The following is an 18939-nucleotide window of genomic DNA, read 5'->3' as shown; positions in this document are numbered from 1 at the left end:
AAATGAATTAAGCAAGTAAAGCTAGATGAGATGTGGCTGAAAGCACGGTTTGGGAACACAGATGTATGGGTTCTCCAAACCAACCAGAAACACAGGGCAACCTGGCCCTAACATATGCTTCTACCAGATGCAAATACTCCAGCCAATCACATGCTATGCAGGAGTACCAGATAGTACTATGACTGCATATGGGAAGTCAGCCATAAAACAGAATTTGCTTCCAGATAAATGTGGTCACATTTTTGCTTCCACCTCTCTAGCATTATGACAGGAGTACACCCGTGCCCCAAAGTCAGTTGCTCCTTGTGTTCCACTGTGAGTTGAATTACTAGTTGAAATACAAACCCTGAGACATGGTGGCCTTTACCTGCTTTGTCTTCTCTCTCAGGGCTGGATAAGCAACAACAGTTTGTGTCCACACATTTTGCTACCAGTAAGACCCACCTGGACTTGGAATCTACTCTCTAAGGAGGAGCAACAGAGCAGAGGCACAGTATGAAAGTTCTTTAATCTGTGGCCTCATTGAAGTCACTGACAGCAAGGTCACCATAGGGACAGCATTTGAGTGTCATTTCAAGGCTGGGCAGAGGGAACAGACTTCCCACTGGGCCTGATTTCATACTTTGTATCTTCCTATATTACACCTTTCATGGTTGAAACCTGACTTCTCAGGGAACATTTACTAATATTGAACCCATTGCTATCCCCGAGTGACGCCACTACCTTTTCCACCAGTGATGCCAGCTTTCCCTACTTACTGTCCACTTTTTTCACATTCATCTCCACTATCCGAAGCTGTCCATCCCCTGTGCAAAGAAGTCTATGATAGTCGGCAAACCCAACACTGCATTCCTTCCAGTCTTCCCTTGTCTCTATGTCACACATACAGACCACTGATCATACCAAGACTACTGCTGATTACTGTAACCACAACTGTTTTCTTGTTAACTTATGCTTGCCCCAGCTGGCACTCCCCCTAAGGAGGTCAAGCATGCCTTAGTCTCACCAGGAGGAAGGTTGGACATTTTATGGAAGCAATGGAAAGGAACTTGCAAGGAGCCTGGAGTACTCTGAGACGTATACCTTCTTTTGAAACTAGATGATCTTTGATGTCCTGTTCAACCCAGGCCATTCTATGATCCTGTGTCTCGTGGTGGTTCTATATAGCCCAAAGAGCCTTCATCTTTGATTCTCCCTGAAGGTATAGCATGTATAAACACATTATAAACAATATTTTCCTCATTAATAACAAGGTACTTCACCCAAACAGACCTATGAGCTGCAATGACTGTGTGATCTTCTGCTACTTTAGATATACATTCATAGGTATGTCAGATGTAACATTTGCCTTCTCATTCATTCCAGCTTATACTATGACTGCACACTGCTAATAATTTCCTTATCTAGACTAAAAATAATTTGGGCTAAAAAGGAATGACATGAAGATTAATCTCCAGCTAAAAGGCTAATTTTAAGCTAGATTTCCTGAATCAGAACAGGGACAGTGGCTTTCCTCTACCTAATCTATTAAAAAAAAAAAAAAATTAAAATTGAAAGACTGAAAAAAAAAAATGCAGAAAGTGTCCTTTATATCATATACAAACCAGAAAGCGAGAATTACAAAAGGTCTTGAGCTTTGATAGCATGCTTCAGGGTAGCTTACTACAGGAGTCACAGAACTAAAGAAACGTATTGAAGAGAGGTGCCACAGGCCATGGGAGCAGAGAGAACAGATGTGCTCTTACTAAAACCATCACCCCACCGATGTTCCTTTCCCAGTGCTGCAGGTAAACTGTTGTGTGCCTTAATTCCTCAGATCATGGATATCGCATGGTAGTCACAGCTTTATAGCTCAAGAGAAGATAAAGTTATTCTTCTCTTTTCCCCTTTGGTTACATTCAATATTCCTTGAATATGTTGTTCCTTTAATTTTCTTTTTTAGACCTTCCTCAGGATATGTTGCTAAACCAGAACTGCATAGGGAAGAGAGGAATGTTCACTGTCACCACAAAGTATGTTACCCTCTGACTTCAGTTCAGTGGGTTCTGCCATGTAGGCCAGCAGCACCAACAGGTTTCAAACTGAAGACACCTCACACGCACAGGAAGATGGGCAGCTCACCTAAAAAGGGCACCAAAATACCTATAGGACACTGATGCAGCACCTCCATTAAGCAGCTGCTAACAGGTTCACCACCCACAGAAACATTAATTCTCTTTTCTTTTTATTTCCCCTCTCACAGACAATTTACTACTCATCCTCTTCCTTTTTGAAGCTTTATGTCCACCACTTCCTTGCTTCCTCCTCCAGCTTGGTTGCTGTTTTATCATTATCGGTGGAGCCACTTCTTCCTGCACTATATCTGTTCTTACTATACCCTAATGAAACATTGGCTTTATTTTTTAGATAGGCTTTTTTTTTTTTTTTCCTATTTGTTTTAATTATTATTATAGTTTCAATCAAGTGGGCTGAAAACCATTCCTTTTTTTTTTTTTTTTCCCCCTCCATACAAGGCAGAAAACAGACAGGTCCATCTGTTCTTCTTGCATGATCAGTAGCAAAGAGACTGCATAGACACCCAAAAATTACATCCCACTCTTCAGCAGTGCTGACAGGTCTGAAGGACTGACCATATTGTAATTATAGGTATAGCCTTATATTTGTGCTCTGGGTAAGATAACATCAAGTTGGTGCCCTTTCCAGACAGAAGTAGAATATATATATATATATTTGTAATTATTGTCTGTCAATCAGTAGGACGTCCAGCAACAATTTTTAACCACAGTCCTGCAAAGTTATGCTATGTGATCTTTAATTTCTGTGTGCACAAGGAGCTTGGGAGACATCATCAGGGCCTCACTGGAACATGGGGTGAACCTAAGAGACACAAGTTGTTATTCCTGCGATGCCTTCAACATTGTGTTTAGGAGGAGGCTCATCTCACTTACATTTAATGTTTATGATGTGGTTGTCTACATCTACGTTGTGTATTGATGCTCCTACTATAGTCAGGGGAGATCTATTTATTTGATATCATCTCTGCTTCTCAGGATGTGATTTATCAATGTCATATACTTCAGAATTAGTTCAACAATCACCAATGCACCTATTTCTGTGGTCTGTATCGATAGCTAAGGACACTGAAATGACTTGACCACATTTAGATACCTCAATGGAAGAAGCCCACGTTCACTCCCATGAACCCCAGCCCTACTATTACTGCTATTACTTATATGATGTAACGATAACAATCCAGTTAGGAAACAAGTGCATCTAATCTTCCCAAGTTACTTCATCACTTCTTTTTTTGTTTACCTGCTACTAAATTCAAACACACAAGTGCTTAGTTATAACTCAAAGTCATGCTTAATTAACAGCCAAGAATTCCCATAATGCTTGATCTAAGCCTATCTTTTGCAGCTAAGCTACAGCCTACAGCTTCTGTTTGGGAAATTCTCCAAGCTTACTTTAAAAATGATAAGTGAAAAATTGAAACTTTCTTGTGCAAATCCTTCCAGTAGCTATTTGTTCTGCTGCTAGACCTTACCTCGGGCCTGTATTTATCTTGCATCATCTTCCAACTAAATCATAATTTATGCAATTAGAAAGTCTTCCAATAACAAAAGCTAGCAGTGTTCATAGCCTGGAACAAGTACTGATGCAGCACTCAGATTAATGCATATAAGCACATTATCTATTTCAAGTTGTTTGGAAATTAACTCAAGGTAGAATACATGAAAACAAGCACTGCCAATGAGGATGAGCACTGACACATTTCCACCTGCCCCCAAGCTCTTTTTGTCACTCATTCTAATAATGTTTTCTTTACAGTTACTGTATCCAGAAAGCTGTAAGTCAGAACTCTCTAACAGAAGAGACATCTTAGAATATTGAGTAAGATCCTACTTTACAGGTGATTATGCCCTGCCTTCATCTCTGGGAGCAGGGCTGTATTCTCTTCTCATTTGCTGGAATGTCATAATTCAGGCAGTAAGACAGAGCATTCAGCCCTGGCTATATCCTCATTCACTAAAGGAAGTTGTCTGTGTCTTGTTGCACCAGGAACTCTCATCCTCTATTTTTTTCTTGGATGTCAACACTGGCAGCAAATGGAGCTGCAAACCAGGACTTCCATTATTACGTTGCTCTGGGAACAACAGCTGGCTCAAGCTGATTATTAAGCAGCATGCAGATCTTGGGTTAGCTTGTGAGAGGTGCTCCCAAAGTCCTCCCTCCCACCACTGGGACAAGGAATGTTTATCCATTTCTGGATAAACTCAAGGGACAGACATTAGCTCAGACACACTGGTCCAGAGGGAGCACTGAGTTCAGCATCAGGGATCTGTGCAACAGAAAAAGCAGCACTAATGACAACAGGACATGAGGTGACTCAGAGAGAATGCCAGTATCTAACCTACCTTGCACAATACGGACAAATTCCTACTTAGTGCCAAATTTAATGCTGATATGAGTCTCCTGGATATGTTAGCACCAACTATGCAAGAAGCAAAACCAACTATTTGCTAGCTGGAGTAAATGTAAAGTCAAAGGCAATTCAGTTAAATATATATATATATATATTAAAAAGACAAAAAGTGAATATAGCTGTTTATAGCTGTTTATGCAAGTCTAGGTAGGAGGCAAATTGTCATGTCAATCTGCAGTCAGTATTCAGGCCACTTGAATTTTAGTCAGACAGTAATGACTGAACTGTACGGTCATGGTGACATAAAGCATGAGAGTCAAGTAGCACAACTGGAGGAGTCCCACAGATACAAGTTAAACTTGATGATCCTTAGATGCCTTCTAACCTGGGATATTCAGTGATTATATGATAATGGCACAGCTGGAGGTTTCCATTTAGTGATCATCTAGCTGCACCACAGCAGTGCAGTGGTAAATACCACCAAAGGAAGAAGATGTGAGGAAGTGAGGAAGGAACAGGAAGAATAAGATGAGAAATTCAGGAAGAGTTGTAGATGAGGGACAAGTTACTGAAGACTGAATGATTCTTCTTCCTGTGTTTGGAGAATCTGATGAAAAAAACTGTGGAACCATCAAATTACAACAATGTAGTCAGAAAATTCAGAAGTATTTGGGAAAAGTTTTCTACTTTCAACAAACTCTATTGATGATTACACTGAAGATTATTCCCAGCATTTCTCAGTGTCAGTACTCCAAACAAAGACAACACTGATACTAGCTAGCCTAGCAGCAAGCTGTTTGTGATTAATATGAAAGTTGTCCCCCCATGCTGGGCTGCCCTGCTCAACAGCACTTTCCAGGTGCTACAGTTCATTTTTGCTTACGCATGTTCAGGACTGAATGGAGCAGGGAGGGAAGAAGACTCTCCTATGACTCAGGCTTGAAAGTCTTCTCATTATGAGAAACACATAAAGCAATATATCCTGTGAAATAATAAATTAATTAATAATCATCACTGCTAACAGTCTGAAGTGTAAAGACGCACTTAAATTAACATGACACAGACCTGCTGAGCAAGCTGATTTGATTGAAATTAGCCCTGTCAGGCAGATTGGGCTGGAGACCTCTAACATTCCCTTCCATATTAAATGGTCTAATTGTCAGCTTCAATGTCAGACGGGATCAACATAAAAAAAATGGGAAGAAAGCTGGGGTTTTTCTTGCCCGCATTCCCCAAGCTGTCTGTATTTGTTAACCAAACTAACATTTATGAATCAAGAGCAGTGATGCACTAGAACAGGTTTCCCAGAGAGGTGTTGGATGCACCATCCCTGGAGACACTCAAGGTCAGGCTGAATGGGACTCTGAGCAACCCGATCTCACTATAAGTGTCCCTGTTCATGGCAGAGGAGTTGGAGCAGGTGACTTTCAATAGTCTTTTTTAACTCAAACGATTCTGTGATTCTATGATTCCATGATTCTATGAAAAATATCCTCTCTCAACTTTGGAGAGCAGGGAAGGAAAGAAAGATTTCATGTCTCTAAAGAGAGAAATTAAAAGCTAGCTCCTGAAGCAAAGGTAAGAAGTCACAAACACCATGGTGTGAGTATGGCTGAATCCCCTGTGACCCTAGGACAAGTTGGTGCTCACTTACTGTCATGCCAGAACATCTCCTGTTCCCTCATTCCCCAAGGTCTCTTACTTTGCCATGAATTAGTTTGTTCTGGCAGGGAATCATAGAATCACCAAGGTTGGAAAAGACCTAAAAGATCATCCAGTCCAACCATTCACCTATTACCAATAGCTCCCACTAAACCATGTCCCTCAATACAACATCCAATCGTACTTTGAACATCCCCAGGGTTGGTGACTCCACCACTTCCCTGGGCAGTCCATTCCAGTGCCTGACCACCCTTTCTGAGAAGTAATATTTCCTAATATCCAGACAATCTCCCCTGCCGCAGCTTGAAACCGCTCCCCTCAATCCTATCACTAAGGAAGTACCTCTCCAGATGTGCCAGACCTTGACCTTGGCCTCTGACACTAATAGAATAGCAGTAAAAAAATAAAAAGCTTTTGTGGTACATCCAGAAAACACTCATGCTGCAGCAGCCAATTCCAAGCATTCTTCTAACTTTAATACATTTGTACTGACATGAATAAAGAGGTTGCTGGCTCGGTATTTCTGTGAAAACAAGCAAAATACAAACAAGCCGCTGCTAAAGGGATACATCACCACCTCAAAACACTTCCTTACGTTGAGGCATTTTCATGCATTCAAATACCAAACTGATGATTTCAGTGTTAGGTTCAATTCTTGGTACCGATTCCAGTAATGTATCCAAGTGAGAATGCCCTCTAAAAATACTGCTCACATACCTACAGAGTGTGGTAGAAAGCAGTGCTGTCTGTTCACTGATCTAGGGAGCTGAGTGTTGAGGAAGAGCAATTTCAGTGGACAAAAATTCAGGAACAGGAAGAATGAGGACTGCTGCTGGCAAGCTCCCACCTAGTAACTCCTGTGCCCTGGGGAATCACAGATGGCCACAGAAGGTGAGGGGAAAGCCATGTTAATCACAGCCCTTGGACTGGATGATCAGCTCAAAAGGAAGCTAACTGGGTTTGAACATAACCTCAAGATCAACTGCAATTGTGATTTTAAAATAAATCCAAGCAGCATCAAGAGCACATATACAGAAATGCTGACGAAAACAGAGCCCACAGCAAAACAGAGAACAAAAAGAAGGCAGAAAGGTAAACTCGAGATTCCCAACAAGGCGAAGATCTTAAAGCCACTGAAATCAGCAGTATAATTAGGATTCTGAAAGCGAGGACATAAACTACACTATCACACTTTTCTTTGGCATAATGTCAGGGATGACTGTAGGCCTGTCAGATTTTGCAATAATAAGTGACCACACATACGCAGATCATGCAGAAAGGCAATTAGTATTTTATGTAGAGCCTGAAATTAAATGAAATCCTATCTAACAGCAAGACTAAAATTTCTATTGCCTTCAAAGGCAGGACCAATCAGTCTCAAACCATAGAAGTTTACCATAGATCAAGTCACTTTTGCTTTCACTAAGGGCAATGGAGAGATTCTGAATGGAGTTGCAGCTGTAATTTATATCCACGTAAAGCAACTGGTTGGATGAATTGCACCATAAAAATCTATCAACTGTATTGACTAGACCTCCACAGACTAAAAAGAGAACTGAAATACCTATTGCACACAAAGACCTGTATGTTTACATACCTAAATTCACTGAATTTAGTTGGTGTGGCTCCAAGCTTCAACCCTCAGGTTGGGTAAAAAGTTTAATATCTGTCAGATGTTTTTTGGTGTAGACAGCTAAATTCAGGTACATTAGGTGCTACAAGAAGTGATTAATTTCACCTACTTAGAACTATCTTCAGGAGGAGATTAATTGCACTCCAGAAATTTCAATTTCCTATTTTTCTTCCTTGACTACAAAAGGAGTCCATACAGCTCCTTAGATAAGGGACTACATGAATGGATCCAATTGTGAATGTTGAGAAACAGCCTCTAAAATCCCGAAGGAAAGCAGAGAAAAATCAGTGTTATTTCAAGAAATTCAGCACTGGAAGAGTAATATCCTCAAGAATATACATATTATATGATGATACCACAGAACCTGACATGATAATGAAGCAACATCTAAAATGAGTAAGACAAAACCGAGAGAAATGTTCAAATATTAACAAAAAATCAAGTAGCAATATTTTCTTCTATGTCTTACCAAATGGTAAGTTTAGTGACAAAATATGAATGGTCTCTTTCTCTCTAATTGCTACCACAGAAAAATTATTTAGCTTTGTTGACGGGGGGCTGAGGTATTTAAACGTCTGTGTGAATCTCATCAGCACAAGAAGCGTTGTAAATGAAAAGGCAAAAGCCTTGATAAAGTCCTGCAAACAGAAAGAGGAAAACATATAGGAAATAAGACTTGTTATTAGATATATAGGATAGACCAGAGATAATAGCTTTATGTAGTGCCGGGGAGGTTCAGGTTGGAAATTAGGAAAAATTTCTTCTCAGAAAGAGCTGTGAGGTATTGAAATAGGCTGCCCTGGGACGTGGTGGAGTCACCGTCCCTGGAGGCATTCAAGAAACACCTAGATGTGGCACTGTGAGTCATGCTTTTAGTGAGCATGTTGATGATAGGTTGATGGTTTGACTAGATGATCTTATTTTCTGAACTTAATAATTCCTTGATCCTATGACACATACAGGGTAAAATCCCAATAATTTGACTGGGGTATGATTTCCTGGGTCTAATCCCAAAGAAAAGTGTATTTTTGCACAGACTCAAAAAGGTATCCTCACATTGGTGAGATCTTGCATGTAATGATTATATCTCTTCTTGTAACACAAAGATACTCAGTACTGTTCTCTGCCAAGGATAGCCAGCCTGTGCCCCAACCGCTAACCTCACTTACCTTCCCAGCAAGGAACCATTTGCACTCCTACAGGAAAGGTCCAAGGTCTGTGGCATCCAGTTGTTTCAGACTAAAGCTGTGGTATGGGTCAGCTAGGAATGCTGTGTTACCGGCCATTGTGTATGCCACTACTTGGGAACATCCCCAGCATAGATTAGCCAATTAGTATAGACTTAATGGCTGCTCTAGGCACAGAATTAAATGCTACTGTACGGCAAGGATGGTCCAGAGCATTAGTTCAGCACTAGTGTCATGGTGCAGACGATATCTGATGTCAGATCAGGGAACCTTAACCACCTGTGTGCATTGATATTCTCCTGGCAGCATCTTACAAGCAGCAGTATTAGCAAGGGTAGAAGAGCAAATTCCAGTTCTTATAATTGCTTTCCTAAATTAATTCACCTGTAATTTCAATCAGCTGCTCTTGACATTCCCTCCTCAAGGTGTAATCCCTCCTCATAAACACTCAGAGCAGTGCGCAGAGAGGCATGAGGGGAAAAAAGATAAGCAAAGCTGATGCTCCACTGCTGAGAGCCTGGTGGGCAGCTCCCCTCCATGCACTTCAGGGACTTCACTGTCAGTCTCTCAACAGCTGTTCTTGATTCTTCACCATTCTCACTGAAACTTTCAGATTCTCTGCATTTACAGTCAGTGGAAAATACCCTGCAAAGAGTCCTCTGCTTTAGGATGAACATGTCTGTCCTTCATCCACAGTTGGGTATAGTCTAATAGCTATAGTCTAAATCTAATGGCTCCTGTAAAATACATAAGAACTGGGACTTGGATGGAATGGAGCATTTAAGCTTTCAGCACTGATTTAGTTCTGCTTTGGTGGTGTATGGCACTAGGAACATGTAATTATTACATGAGTTACACAATATGTCAAAAGCATGAAAAATCTGTGATGGAAAAATAACCAAAAACATACCACTGAGCTAAGCAGATAAACATAGTCCAACACCAAGGTTTGAACAAAAGGAAATTAGGAAATATTCATTTTTTGAACATAGATGCAGTGTCTGATGAAATCATTCTAGTGTTAATTCAGGTGATTAGCAGAAACCAGATGCAATTAAAAACTGGTTTCTGAGCTATAAATAAAGCCATAACAAATGATATTACATTAACCAGGAAGGGGAGAAGTTGTTGTTTTGAATGTATTTTTTTAATTCTGGTCTTATTAAATGCTTCCTTGATGACCTATAAAAATAATTAAATTGAATGTTAATAAAATTACTAGATACCAATCTGGAAGGTGATCAGAACACCAGTGAGGACAGAAGAAAGTAAATATGAAAAGCATCTGAGATTAGAAAACAATGCAAACTAATACAGCTTTGCAAGGGAATACATAACACATCTGCACAGCACTCAGCAACAACCCTGAAAATGTGATGGACCAATGAAATGCAAGTATTTGGAAAAAAAAATAAGTCTAGAAAGCTAAAAGAAGAAAAAGGCAACAGCTGACACAGACAGGATTAGGATTCCTCCACTGTCAATGAATACAATAGACTGCCATGCACCAGCAATATAGAAGAAAGAAATTAGGAAAGACTGCGGCAAGATGAGTGTTTGCAGAAGGGGCATAAAGGCCCACACAATGATACTAACATCAGGGTCTCAGCATCTCTCCAAACTGAGATTTAGCAGTGTTGGAGATATGCAACTCAATTTCAGAGTGGTTTATAAAACCTACCCACAAACCAGGGTAAGTCAGAACCTCTAAGGAGGTCAAGGTACTGTCTGGTGACTGTAACCAAAGGTGTTTCTTAAGGTATGGGATGAATCCTGTGGAGAAGCGTAGCTAAGAGGATCTTACCGTGTCCAAGCAGGGCATCAGGTTGGTTATGCAGAAGATGATGATACCTAGTGATGCCTTCCACCAACTCTCAGTAATACTTTTCAGTGTCACTGTGGGTAAGTTTCTCCCGACTGCTGTGGGACCTTTCATTTGCTCCAAGTTAAACACTCCCTTCAGTAGTTTACTCGCTTAAGGCTAGAAAAGGCAATTTACTCATTTAACAGCCTGAAAGTTCTCCCAAAGTGCTTCTTTCCTAAGTAGGTTACCACGAACCTAAATATCCCTGGGCATATCCCTCCCTCCACAGAAAATGCTAAGTTTCCCAGTTTTCACCTTAAGACAGGAGGAGGCATATACGTAACAGCTCTTGTGGACCATATTCCTTGTAAAGCTATTAATATTTAAGAACGCCATTTTAATAAAGTATCTGTCAGAAGCAATAGCAAAGGCAATGTCTCCATGGCTCCATTCCTTCTGTAAAGTCCCATGTATAAGGGAACATAGGATTATTAAATACAATAATAAACATAATTATTTTTCTATACCACAGAAGGCTGATCATAATAGTGTCCAAGCACCCAGCTACCTAGCTATGTTTAAGGTCACTGATCAATTATACTTCAAAACAACATATATAAATTATCTTAAAACTTACTTGAGAGATTTTGCTTGGAAAGTTTCTTAGAGTTGTTATATTAGATTCAAACTACTCAAGTCTAGACCTTGTCTTTGAATGTGCATTGTCATCACTTGACCCTGCACACCATCAGTTCACAGTTTGTACCTTGGCTTAATCTATGAATACAGAGTATCTAGTCATGTCATGTTTGAAGACAAAGAGCTCCTAAGAAAGCACAAGATGCCAAGTGACTGACTAGTCTCTGATGCGATGTGTGGAAGAAGCTGGTCTTGCTGGGGCCCTGGACAGATTGATCTGGTAGGTGGCAACCCTGTCCATGGCAGGAGGTTGGAACTGGATGGGCTTTAAGGTACTTTCTAACTCAGACCATTCTATGATTCTGTGATTCTCTGCCATATCATCTTTGGTCAAAATGAGGTTATTTGGGACAGCGCAGTTCTATAGAAATTACAGCAAAGATACTGACTTCTGAGGAGCTTGTTGCTGGCAGAGTTGATGGCAAGGGGCTCCACTGTTGCTGGTAGTGCAGACGCTCACCAGTGCCTCACCGGACACATCTGATCTCATCACCTGCCCAAATGAGGCCACACTGACACTTCACTTCTTCCAACCTGCAGACAGACACTGAGGTACCCTCATCCTTGGGGATTAAGGGACATGGAGGAGCACATCTGCACTACCCTCCCTTGAGCCCTTCCTAGCAGGCCTCAGCAGTCCCAAAATTCAACAAATTCATGACATAACCATGAAAAACACCAAGCAAACAGACTGACTGACCCCTGGCAGTACTGCTCCACAGCAAGACTGTGCTGACATGAAGCCCTGATTAGGCTGCAGGTGACGGTGAGCTAAAAACACACCATTTCCCCCTCATTAAGTCAGGTCTGCAGTTTCAAGGGATTTGGGGTGCTTAAACCAGCACTGAGCACCCATAGCACCATTCAACATGCCAGACTGAGTGGACTCACAGGCCTCAGCACAGCCACACCAGTAAAGGTGTTCAGAGACAACTCCAGTGACTGCAACTTCACTGTATATTACAAAGTATACAGCAGAATATTTGTCCATGCATTACAACAGATTAGCATAAATAATTAAAATGGAGTTTGCACTGGTGAATGGATAAGCAAAGGGCACTTACTAATGGACCAAGCTTTCTCTCCTGCTCCAGAGGATTCACTTAGAGACAAGTCCATGCCAAAGAGGACAAGGAAGGGCTCACATTTATCTTTCTCATTACCCAAACACTGTTCCCAAATCACCCAGTCCTCTGGCACAGGCCAGTAACTCAGCACATCTGCCAAAGGGCAAAGAGGAAAGTCCCCAGTCCAATCTTTCCCTCTCTACTCAGCACTGGTAAGGCTGCACCCCAAGTATTGTGTTCAGTTTTGAGTCCCTCACTACAGGAAAGACACTGAAGCACTGGAGCATGTCCAGGGAAGGGTAGTGAAGCTGTGAAGGGTTTTGAGTACAAGTCTTATGGGAGCAGCTGAGGGAAATGGGATTGTTTGGTCTGGAGAAGAGGATGCTCAGGGGAGACCTTATCGCTCTCTGCAACTACCTGAAAGGAGGTTGTGGTGAGATTGGGGTTGGCCTCATCTCACACGTAACAGCAATAGGATAACAGAGACTAGTTTTAAGTTGCACCCAGGATGGTTCAGGTTAAGTATTTGGAAAAACAACTTCTGAGAAAGGATGGTGAAGTATTGGCACAGGCTGCCCGGGTAGGTTGATAAAGTCACTATTCCTGGAGGTATCTGTATCTGAAGAAATACTGTTGAGGTTCATTAATAAAGAAGATCTTTCTATCTTAAGGAGCCTGTAGGTTTTTGGTTTGTCAATGCGTGTGGCCTTGCCAAGGAAAGGGAGGTGTTTAAGAAAAGAGTGAATGTGGCACTGGGGGACATGGTTTAGTGGGTATGGTGGTGATGGGCTGATAGTTGGACTAGATGATCTTAATGGTCTTTCCAACCTTGATGATTCTGTGATTCTTAAGTCCCAGTGATCTTTCCCATAAACAACCCACCCATGTTCAGTCATGCAAAAGATGCATTTTGGTGCTTCCATGAAATACTGATGATTTGACATCCCACATGCCTCTGCCTCCTCTTCTTGTTCCAGGTGCTAAGTGCTACTGAAAGGTGGCTGGATAGCAGACGGGCACTCAAGCATTCCCTATGATTTTCCTCTCCCATCAGCAAGATGGCCACAGTGAACTGCACCAGCAGAGCACAGCCAATATTGCACAATTCTCAAAAGAAAAAAGAAAAAGAAGAAAAAGGAAAAGAAGGGAGGGAGGGAAGGAGGGAGGGAAGGAGGGAGGGAGGGAGGGAAGGAAGGAAGGAAGGAGGGAGGGAAGGAGGGAGGGAGGGAGGGAGGGAAGGAAGGAAGGAAGGAGGGAGGGAAGGAGGGAGGGAGGGAGGGAGGGAGGGAGGGAGGGAGGGAGGGAAGGAAGGAAGGAAGGAAGGAAGGAAGGAAGGAAGGAAGGAAGGAAGGAAGGAAGGAAGGAAGGAAGGAAGGAAGGAAGGAAGGAAGGAAGGAAGGAAGGAAGGAAGGAAGGAAGGAAGGAAGGAAGGAAGGAAGGAAGGAAGGAAGGAAGGAAGGAAGGAAGGAAGGAAGGAAGGAAGGAAGGAAGGAAGGAAGGAAGGAAGGAAGGAAGGAAGGAAGGAAGGAAGGAAGGAAGGAAGGAAGAAAGGAAGGAAGGAAGGAAGGAAGAAGGAAGGAAGGAAGGAAGGAAGGAAGGAAGGAAGGAAGGAAGGAAGGAAGGAAGGAAGGAAGGAAGGAAGGAAGGAAGGAAGGAAGGAAGGAAGGAAGGAAGGAAGGAAGGAAGGAAGGAAGGAAGGAAGGAAGGAAGGAAGGAAGGAAGGAAGGAAGGAAGGAAGGAAGGAAGGAAGGAAGGAAGGAAGGAAGGAAGGAAGGAAGGAAGGAAGGAAGGAAGGAAGGAAGGAAGGAAGGAAGGAAGGAAGGAAGGAAGGAAGGAAGGAAGGAAGGAAGGAAGGAAGGAAGGAAGGAAGGGAAAATGCAGTCCCAAGCCTCTTATTTTTATGTGAAAGTAAAGGCTGCAGTTGTCTCAGGGGATGGCATGGAAATAAGAATATCTCCTAGTTACCTTCCCTTCAGACTCTTTTCATTAAGGCAGGTTGAAAATTTACCAGAAACTGCCATTGCAAAGTTGAGCTGCATTTCATTTCTTTGCTGGAGTCTCTCTGTTATCCAATCCATCATTTGTGCTTGCAATTAAAAATAATCTGGAAAAACAAAATCTTACTTGCTTTTATTTCTTCAATTCATTTACGCTTCTGTGCATAAAGAAAGTGTTCGGATGTTTTGTAATCAGTGCTTGGGTTGGTCTCCCTGGCCAAACCACTCATCCTGTGAGGCCTAGCAGCAGGGGATTCCTGCCATATACTGCACTGCTTAACGCACACAATGCATCAGGGGAGCTGTAGTTACACCTACAGGGAGAGTAGCTTAGAAAAGAGCAGGGAGAGACTGTAGCCTGACCTGCAACCCTCAGGAGCCATTTCCAAATAAAACATCTCAAAGATGAAAACAGGGTTTTGTTTTGGTTTGGTTTTTTATGTATGTGTACTTAATCTATTTATTTTTCACTGCAAATATTCAGAAGTTCAGCTTTGCAGTGGTAATTTTTTTTCATAGGAAAGCCCACATTTTCTCCTACAAACTACCCCATTGCTGTATTGCCATGAAGTCTAACAACACTGATGTCCTGGCAGAGAGGATCTTAACACACATTAGGTAAATTCTACCTAGTAGAACGTCCAAGGAATAGATGTTTAGATGTTTCCAAAAGGTGAAGGAAACAAAGTCAGCTTCTTTGAGAGCAAATCACTTTTCTCTTTGCAATAAGCAGAACCTGGGATAAACTCAGATGTGAAGAACAAGGAAGAATCACAAGAAAATTGTCTCCTGTCATTTCTGTAAATCACTGACAGTGAAAGCTGAACACTGAAATGCCATCAAGAATTACTCCCTACATCCCTACATGTCCCCTACATCTTTGTCCCCAAGGCCTGGTGGCCTGATCGTGTGTTTGTATTCTGATTCAATAGTTTCAATTATTTCAGTAGATCCAAAAACACCTAGAGCAAAGTGTTTACAACAGGGGCTGTGCCAAACCTTATTTATGTGCACATGAGACATGTGAAGGATCATGAGACCCTTCCAGCCATATGGGCAACACTGTACAAGTCAATGGAATCCCATCTATACTACCCTTTTAAAAGTTCTGGAATCCAAAGCTTTTGTGGAAATCTTTGCAAGGCCCCTTCCTGATCCCACACAAGTTCCCTGGTGTGTCCTGAAAGATGTGACCCTTTTCCATCAGCAGCTTCTCACCTCCAGAATCCTCAGATACAGAGCACTGAAGCATCTGTATCAGTTCTTCCCTAATGCGTTGGGTTTATAATGAATCCATCGCACCTCCAAATGCTGCAATCCCTTTTGGTCTCCAGCTTTACAGATATGTGAGCAAGCACCTCATTATTGATTTGGTTGTACTGTAAAAATGTTGGTATTTATTAAAAAGTTACTCTGAATGAGATGGTATGTGGTGTTTTATTAGGATAAATGGGACCTTTATTCATCAGTAAAATGGCAGATTTGTGGATTTTGCTGAAAAGCTGGTGATCTCTCACCAACCCAAAGGAGGTCGTGAAATGTTCTCACGTGAAAAGCAGCCAAGACTGCAGGCCAGCACCGCACACTGTCACAACAGCACCTCCAACGTGAGAGGGACTCCATTTCAGAAGGAAAAAGGTTAAAAGACAATTCATCTGAGGAAAAAAGAAAAGAACAAAGACTTCAAATGTCAGCATGGACTACTGCTTCCCTGATGCACTGTTCCCGCTCTCAAGCAAGTCATCGCTCTTCAGTCACAGGAAGGTCTCAACACACCCTTCCATCACTTTCAGCAGGTTTGTTATGTAGGGTTTGATCCTACAGCAAAGTAGGAATCCACACCTTCTACTGAGTTCAAAAGGTAATGAGACTGAGCACATCAGTCTCACATCTTGGTGTTTTGCAGCACTGTGTGTCACCAAGGAACAGCTGGCCACATAGAACGTTGGGTCCATTCCTAAGGAGTAAACCATTCCGAACCATTAACATTTTGACTGTGTTACAAACCCACACTGTGTAAGGATCTTAAGGGTAATCTCACACCTAGAGAGATGGCTAAAATGCATGTTGTAGCTTGGGATTTTTCATACCCATATAAAAGCAAATCAGCTTATCTGAACCTTTCTAGACCGATCCACCACCTTTTTGCTCCCCAGGAGCCTGGGTGTGGATTTGACCCGGCTGCCTCAGCTGTCCACAGACATACCAGGCACTCATAAGGCTCTGGTGTTTGTTGATGCCTTGTCTATACAGCCTGCATGGGCTGACCATGCAGGATGAGCCAGGGTGCAAATCCATCCAGACACAGTTCACCCCAAGCAGGAGCGGTGTTATGCAATGCTGAGCACAACCCTACAGCGAGCTCGCTACCGAAGAGCCTCCCCCATCACAGCATCTTTCCCCAACCCCAAACGCTGCCTCATCCTGCCTGGTATTTCAATTCTTTCTAAAGCAAAAAAGGGCTAAAGAGCGAGGAAAAAATGTGCCAGCAGTCCACATTTTCACAGAAATCCAACTGGAAAGCGAGAACCTTTGTCCCAAGACACACTTTATGAAAACATTGAAAAGAAGGGGGCAGCAATAGGTGAGTGCTATGTAGCAGCACATCAGTAATGCTGCCTTTTGCTCCTTGCCCAGGGCTCAGTCCCTGCAAACATTCACAAGAAATTCGCCTGAAGGTAAAATCCCAGCCCCGTACTCAAGGTGTTTATTTACAAATGCAAGACAGCATCAGTGAGGAGGACTTCCACACATCTAGCTCCAGGCTTCCAGCCCATACACCCTACAGCACTTTGTCTTTGGCAAACAAACCAATTTCAGAAATCACAGCTAAATCCTCTATTACACAGAACCCTGTGTGCGTTACAGCATTAAAGAACAGCAGCACCACTGTGAGCACTGATAGTCCCTTGGGTTTTTTCACACACGTTCACAACACTAAAGAACACTCTCATATGAACAGGACTTTGCCAAATTCATTGCATGCTGTACGCGGACTTATTTTCCTATATTTCTATTAAAGCTTAAGGGATCGGAATTTTTCGGAAGGCAAAACAGCAGTGCCTGACTCATCTCCTTTGGGCCAAAAGATGAGTTTGCTCCATCTCTGTCTGCTGGCGATCGGCTTAACTTTCTGGCGGACAGTGCTGCAATGCCCCGGCTTCGTGCACCACAGGGCGATTGATGCTTACCGGACCAAAACCCCACGGATTTCATCTGACACTTTTTAAGAGCCGGCTCACCCGGGGTTGAGAAAACCGACTTCATCCACATGTAATGCTCTACGCTGAACTGAAGCCGGCAGTGTCCCCTTAAGCACTCTGCGCCTTAAAGCTGCTCACAGCTCGGTCCCTATAGCCGGGTGTAAGAGGCACGCGTTTGAGCACGGCGACGCGGGGGACATGCCAGAGGGAGCCCAAGCCTTACGAGATGCTCACTTTGGAAAACCCGGTGATAGAAAAAAAACAAAACATTAAAATAATAAGAAAGAAAAAACAAAACAAAACATCAGCACAGCCCATAATAAGCTCCTTGCCATCCCCCCTCTGCTGGGAGCGAGTCGGAGAAGGACAGAATCACAAAAGTCCCCCGGTAGGGAATGATAAAGCAAAACGGCGCATCCCCCCGGGCAGCCCCGCTCCGCGTTACTCACACGAAGCCGTGGTAAAGCAGCGCCCAGCCGCGGGGTCGCTCCAGGGCGTCGTAGATCAAAGTTTGGATCCGGCGATACTTGGCGTGGTTCCTCTTCACCGGGCGGCTCAAGGGGGTCTTCGCCAGCAGCCCCAACCCCGGAGGGCTCCGCTTGCCGCCCTCCTCCTTCCCACCGCCTTCAAGCAGCAGCGTCCCGTCGCGATCGGCTCCGGAGCCCAGGGCGAGAGAGCCCTGCTCGGGGTCCCCTCCGCCGCCGCCCGCCGCCCGCCGCCCCTCCGCCGCCCCTCCGGCCCCGCTACCGCCCGCCGCGCCGCGCCTCGCCTTCAGCCCCATGGTGGGCGCCGGGCCCCGGAGGCGAGCTGCAGATCGGCGGCGGCAGCCCCGGGAGCCCCAAGGCCATGATCTGAGCTCCCCGCCCCTCCCCCCCCCCCCCCCCCCCCCCCGACAAGGATTTCTTTACGGATTTATATATATATATACATGGGAGTATATATATATATATATATATATATATTTATAAAACGAGGGGAAAAGGGGGTAGCAAATGGGGTGGGGGGAGGCGGTCACATCCCCCTCAGGTCATCCCACCGGCGGGCAGCAGCACCTGGGCCGGCGCAAGACAGGGAAATCATCGCGGAGTTTATTTACCAGCCCGACGCCCGAGCCCCTTCCTCCCCCCCTTCCAACCCCCCCACCCCCCCCCGCCTCCTCTTCCTCCTCCTCCTCCCAGCTCCTGCCTTCTCCCCCCCCCCCGTCCCTTCTCTGCCCCCCCCTCCCCCCCCCCCCCCCCCCTCCTTTCTCCGAGCCCTCACG

At 43.6% G+C, this 18939-nt stretch overlaps 1 protein-coding gene across 4 annotated transcripts in view; it reads right to left on the bottom strand.

Annotated features, from left to right (window-relative positions):
- KCNQ3 (potassium voltage-gated channel subfamily Q member 3) overlaps positions 1 to 18535 on the bottom strand; it is a 187975-nt gene extending 169440 nt beyond the window's left edge. For all 4 annotated transcript variants that reach the window (XR_011902782.1, XR_011902781.1, XM_072327943.1 and 1 more), the window contains exon 1: positions 18128 to 18535. Coding sequence is in view for 2 of the 4 variants with exons in the window: in XM_072327943.1 (XP_072184044.1) it covers positions 18128 to 18459 (332 nt within the window). In the remaining 2 variants the exon portion in view is untranslated. The remainder of the gene's footprint in view (positions 1 to 18127) is intronic.
- Positions 18536 to 18939: the final 404 nt, after the last annotated feature.

Source organism: Excalfactoria chinensis, chromosome 2, assembly GCF_039878825.1.
Source record: "Excalfactoria chinensis isolate bCotChi1 chromosome 2, bCotChi1.hap2, whole genome shotgun sequence".
In the NCBI taxonomy this organism is placed as follows: Eukaryota; Metazoa; Chordata; class Aves; order Galliformes; family Phasianidae; genus Excalfactoria; species Excalfactoria chinensis.
The sequence above is the reverse complement of the archived record's forward strand: the minus strand, read 5'-3'. Positions and strand labels throughout refer to the sequence as shown.